This window comes from Dipodomys ordii, unplaced genomic scaffold, assembly GCF_000151885.1.
Source record: "Dipodomys ordii isolate 6190 unplaced genomic scaffold, Dord_2.0 Scaffold181, whole genome shotgun sequence".
Lineage (NCBI taxonomy): Eukaryota > Metazoa > Chordata > Mammalia > Rodentia > Heteromyidae > Dipodomys > Dipodomys ordii.
In genome coordinates this window covers 914,016-919,855 of record NW_012267397.1, presented here as the reverse complement: position 1 = coordinate 919,855, position 5,840 = coordinate 914,016, and the positions used below count along the sequence as shown (strand labels likewise).

The 5,840-nt window shown below is 39.8% G+C and overlaps 1 protein-coding gene across 1 annotated transcript in view; it reads right to left on the bottom strand.

Annotated features, from left to right (window-relative positions):
- Positions 1-5,840, bottom strand: part of Ago3 (argonaute RISC catalytic component 3) — a 90,444-nt gene that overhangs the window by 67,537 nt on the left and 17,067 nt on the right. The window contains exons 4-5 of the mRNA XM_013034056.1: positions 4,590-4,798; positions 2,926-3,062 (exon numbers count right to left, since the gene is read on the bottom strand). Coding sequence (XP_012889510.1) covers positions 2,926-3,062; positions 4,590-4,798 — 346 coding nt within the window. The remainder of the gene's footprint in view (positions 1-2,925; positions 3,063-4,589; positions 4,799-5,840) is intronic.

Genomic DNA, 5,840 nt, shown 5'->3' with positions numbered 1-5,840 from the left:
AGCCTTGAGCTGAAGAGCTGAGGGACAGTGCCCAGGCCCAGGGTTCAAGCCCCATGACCAGACCAAAAAAAAAAAAAGAAAAGAAAATGTACAGCTTTTATGGAAGGCAATCTGGCAATAATGACCACAATTATAATACTGATCAATCTCACTTTCAGGAATTCATCCTGCATATACATCTAAATAAATAGGAAATTATTAAATAAATCATCTCTCAGTTTCACAAAAGAGGAAATTTTGTACTCATTTGGAAAGATATAAGGCTTCTTGAAGGAATAACTAATTCTAGATTCTAGGCAGAAATATAGGATAAGGCAGAAATAACCTGTAGCTAGAGTGCTATCAATAAATAGTCAATAAGACATTGTGTTTTGCCAATTAGACAGAATACTTATGTGGATAGAATAACAAACAGAACAGGAAGTTGGGCACCAGTGGCTCATGTCTGTAATCCTAGCTACTCCTAGCTAAGATCTGAAGATTGCAATTCAAAGCCAGCCCAGGCAGGAAAGTCCGTGAGACTCTTATCTCTAATAAACCACCAGAAAACTGGAAGTGGCGCTATGGCTCAAGTGGCAGAAAACTAGTCTTGAGCTAAAGAATTGAAGGACAGCACCCAGGCACAGCGTTCAAGCCCTACAATCAACAAAAAAAAAGAAAAAAAGAGAGACCTATGTGCTGGGAATGTGGCTTGGTTGTAGAGTGCTTGCTTAGCATGCAAGAAGCCCTGGGTTTGATTTTTCAGTACCACATAAACAAAAAAGCTGGAAGTGGTGCTGTGGCTCAAGTGGTAGCAAAGAAGCTCAAGGACAGTGTCCAGGCCCTGAATCAAGCCCCAGGACTGGTGAGAGAGAGGGGGGGGGGAGAGACCTCTGAAAATACTAACTAATCTCTGGTTGGTCTAATTAATTTTGGTGGTACTGGTACTGTATGACTCCAAGTATGACACAATGAAAAGCACTTAAAAGGTATTTTAAACAAGAAGTAAGTCAAACTTTTAGCACTAGCTTTCATTTTAAGGAAACAGAGGATAGAGAAACAAGGTAAGAACACAAAAAATTGAAAAGACAAACTTGGATTTTTCCAAATTTTACAGGACATGTGATTAAGGGTCTGCAACAAGTCAATGTCATAAAAGAGAAATGAAGGGGCTGGGAATGTGGCTTAATGGTAGAGTGCTTGCCTAGCATGCATGAAGCTCTGGCTTGATTCCTCAGTACTACATAAACAGAAAAAGCCAGAAGTGGTACTGTGGCTCAAGTAGTAGAGTGCTATCCTTAAGCAAAAGAAGCTAAGAGACAGAGTCCAGACCGTGAATCTAGCCCCAAGACTGGCACAAAAAAAAAAAAAAAAGGAGAAGCCGGGCGCCAGTGGCTCACGACTGTAATCCTACTCAGGAGGCTGAGATCTGAGGATCGTGGTTCAAAGCCAGCCCGGGCAGGAAAGTCCGTGAGACTCTTATCTCCAATGAACCACTAGAAAAGCGGAAGTGGCACTGTAGCTCATGCGATAGATCTCTCGCCTTGAGCTGAAGAGTGCAGGGACAGTGCCCAAACCCAGAGTTCAAGCCCCACAACTGACAAATAAATAAATAAAAGGAGATAAATGAAGGGAGGGAGAGAACAAAAACTCAAATAACCAAACATGATATATGGATTTTGTCTGGATTCTGATTCGAATCAACAAGCTAGAAAAACACAAAAACGTATTTGAAAATACCAAAAAAAAATGATGGTTTTAAATTTTCTTACATATAACATTATATTATTGTTGGTATAAGAAAACATACATATTTTCAAAGATGTACTAAAATGGTAGGGACAAAATAAACATGCTGCCCAGAACTGGATTTAAAAATTTAACCATATAGGAAGAAATGTTGATAGATTAAAAAAGGGTAGAAAAATCCTGGCAATCTGAATAATGGTCATGGCAGTTCATGCTATTCTATTTTTACATAAGCTTGAAGGTATTACTAAGAGAGCAGCTAAAAATGAGAATACCATTAGCAATATATTTGGCACCAGCAGTAGTCACAAATGCCTAGGGTTTCTTTGTTATTGTTGGGATTTTTTTGATTAGTCATAGGGCATGAACACTGGGCCTGAGTGCTGTCCCTGTGCTCTTCAGCTCAAGGAAAGCACTCTACCACTTGAGCCACAGCAACATTTCTGGCTTTCTGGTGGTTAATTGGAGATAAGAGTCTCATAGACTAGCCTGGTACAGGGTGGTGGCTCACGCCTGTAATCCTAGCTACTCAGGAGGCTGAGATCTGAGGATCATGGTTCAAAGCCAGCCCAGGCCAGAAAGTCTTCCTTTCCCTTTCCCCCTTCCACTCCCTATCCCTATATCCCTTTTCCTTTCCCTTTCCTTTCCTTCTTGTTTTGGACTCTGGGCCTGGGCACTGTCTTTCTAAGCTCTTCAGCTCAAGGCCAGAGCTCTACCACAGAGCTCTACCACTTGAGCTATAGTGCTACTGCCAGCTTTTTCTGCTTATGTGGTGCTGAGGAATCGAACCCAGGGCCTCATGCATGCAAGGCAAGCACTCTACCACTGAGCTACCTTCCTAGCCCCAGGAAGGTCTCTCATATATATATATATGAAATGTTGATTTTGAGTTTAAGGATAAATTTTTAAGGATAAAATCACGTTAGTTATAAAATAAAATTTCTTAGATGATTGCATCATACTTTTAGTATTTCCTCTTATGTGTTTGCTTCATGTTTGGTACTATTCCAAGGAAAGTTCTATATAAAGCTTTTGCAAATGAAACATAATAAAAATACAAAGTTTTTTCCAGTCTGTCATAATATACATCCAAACATTACTTTAAGACTATATATACAATTATATGTATAAAATTCACATGCACATGCCATATAGAAATCACCTACCCAATTCAGAATATGGCTTTAGTTCCCTTACCATCAATATTAAGCATCATTTTCCACATGGCAGGCCGAACAGATTGATGGAATCCAAACCATACTTCCCTGCCCCCTCCCAGAGGGTGGTCATATCCTTCTGGAGCTGAGAAAAAGGAACGCCCCACAGGAGTGTATCTACAAAAATTAAAATAGCATGCTTAATCTTTTCCTTCCCATACAAATATTTTTCCCATCCAAGTATTTGAATCTGCAGAGCAGAGGAGACTAAATAACAATTTACCATGATATTTATAATTATAAACACATGAAACTTAAAATATTTTCCAATTTGTGAAAATAAAAAGTAGCCTTCTCAACAAAATTTTCCACTTTAAGAATATTCAGTTCACGAAATAATAAATTTTATTTAAAATTCTTTCTTAAAAATGAATTAACAAGCCAGGCACCTGTGGCTCACCCTTGTAATCCTAGCTACTCAGGAGGCTGAGATCTGAGGATCAAGGTTCAAAGCCCACGCAGGCAAGAAAGGCCATGAGAGTCTTATCTCCAATGAACAACTAGAAAACCGGAAGCGGTACTCAAGTGGTAGAGCACTCGCCTTAAGCTGAAGGGCTGAGGGATAGCACTCAGGCCCAGAGTTCAAGCCTCATGACAGAGAAATGGAAAAAAGAAAAAAGAATAGTAATAGATCAAAAAGCTATTTCTAGAATTGAGAGAATGGCTAAAGTGGGAGAATACTTGCAAAGCAAGTGTAAGTTCAAACCCTAGTACTATCCCCACATGCCCACATGCATAGACGTGCACGTGCACACACACGCACGTACACACACACATATTAGTTACTCCTCTAAATGTTCTTCAAAATATATTACTTTTCTTAAAAGACATATTTATGACACACATAAATAGATATGCGCACATGAAATGCTAGTTAGTATGAGTAAAAGACTGTCAATCTTAATGCAATTTGATGTTATTGTATAAGCAGCAAAACTATTTTAAAAACAGGATGACTAAAAGGATAGGAATATATCTTTCTCTTTCTTTCTCTTTTGGCCTGTCTCGGGGCTTGAACTCAGGGCCTGGGCACTGTCCCTGAGCTTTTTTTGCTCAAGGCTAGTATTCTACCAGTTGAGCCATAGGGCTACTTCTGGCTTTTTCTGTTTATGTGGGACTGATGAATTGAACCAAGGTCCTCATGCATGCTAGGCAAGCACTCTACCACTAAGCCACATTCCCAGCCCAGCAATAAGAATATATCTGAAAACAAATCAGCTATTTAAGATAGATAGCTCCAGCTAGGTACTGTTGGCTCACACCTATAATCCTAGCTACTGGGGAGGCTGAGATCTGAGGATTATGGATCAAAGCCAGCAGGAAAACTTCCAAGACTCTTGTTTCCAATTAACTACTAGAAAACTGGAAGTGGAATTATTCCTCAAGTGGTAAAAAAAAGAGCTCAAGAGTAAAAAAAGAGTTAAAAAAAAAAGAGCTCAAGAACAACAGCCAGGCCCTGAGGTCAAGCTCCAGGACTGATGAATAAATAAAAAGTATAGCTCCTAAAAGAAAGGACTAGTTCACTTTTTTTTTTTTAACAAAGCAATTCATTAGAACAGATAACCAAGGAAGAACTGGACAATGGGCTCTTAGGAGGAATGCCTTCATATTTAACATCTAAAGACAAAAGCCAGAAACACCCACTTCATGGAGGGCAGATGTCGGAGCACCACATCAACAGCATGGACAGGGTTAGTGCTGATGGGCTTGTCTAATTCCAGTGGTTCAGGCAAGCTTCGTCCTGTCAGTACTTCATGTAGTAGGTGCCAGCTCACTCGAGAAATAAATTTGATGGATACCTTGAAAGGTCGATCTTTCCCACCTTCTCCTGGTAATGTAACATCTAAATCTACCTGTTGATAGGATAAGAGTCAAGTAGCAAAGGTTAAAAGATACTACAAATTATTTCAAGTTTAAATCATAAAAACATCTGAGAAAAAAGGCAAAAATAAAATCAATCTCAAAGATCTATAGTATAGATTAACAGAATTATATTTAAGTAACATAGTTATTCATGTCACCATTATTCATCATTGCAAAATACTGGTAATTATCTAAGTGCTCTAATATAGCCAAAGGAGGAAAAAAGATCTTGCTATGGAACAATTTCCAAGCTATATTATTAAATGAATGAAGCACAGTGCGAAAACCTACAAATAGTATGGCATCTTTTGTGTAATAAATAAGGATTGCCAGGCACCGGTGGCTCATGCCTGTAAAATGCAAGAAAATATTTGTCAACTGTGTGATAAAGGCTTAACATCCAGACCATAAAATACACTTGTATAGTTTATTAACAGAAATAGCCTAACTAGGCGCCGGTAGCTCATGCCTGCAATCCTAACTACTCTAGAGGCTGAGATCTGAGAATGGCAGTTTGAAGCCAGCCTAAGCTGGAAAGTCAATGAGGCTCTTAACTCTAATAAACTACTAAAAAAGAAAAACAAAAACACAACCTGGAAGTGGAGTTGTGGCTCAAGTGACAACCTTGAGCAAAAGAAGCTCAGGGAGTTGGGTGCCAGTGGTTCACGCCTGTAATCCTAGCTACTCAGGAGGATGAGGTCTGAGGATCGAGGTTCAAAGCCAGCCCGGGCAGGGGCAGGACAGTTCGTGAGACTCTTATCTCCAATAAACCACTAGAAAACCGGAAGTGGTGCTGTGACTCAAGCAGTAGAGCGCTAGCCTTGAACTGAAGAGCTGAGGGACAGCACCCAAACCCAGAGTTAAAGCCCCACTACCAACAAAAAAAATCTATTAAAAAAAAAAAAAAGCTGGGGCTGGGAAGGTGGCCCAGTGGTAGAGCGCTTACCTTGCATGCCTGAGGCCCTGGGTTCAATTCCTCAGCACCACATAAGCAAAAAGAAAAAAAGCCGGAAGTGGTGCTGTGGCTCAAGT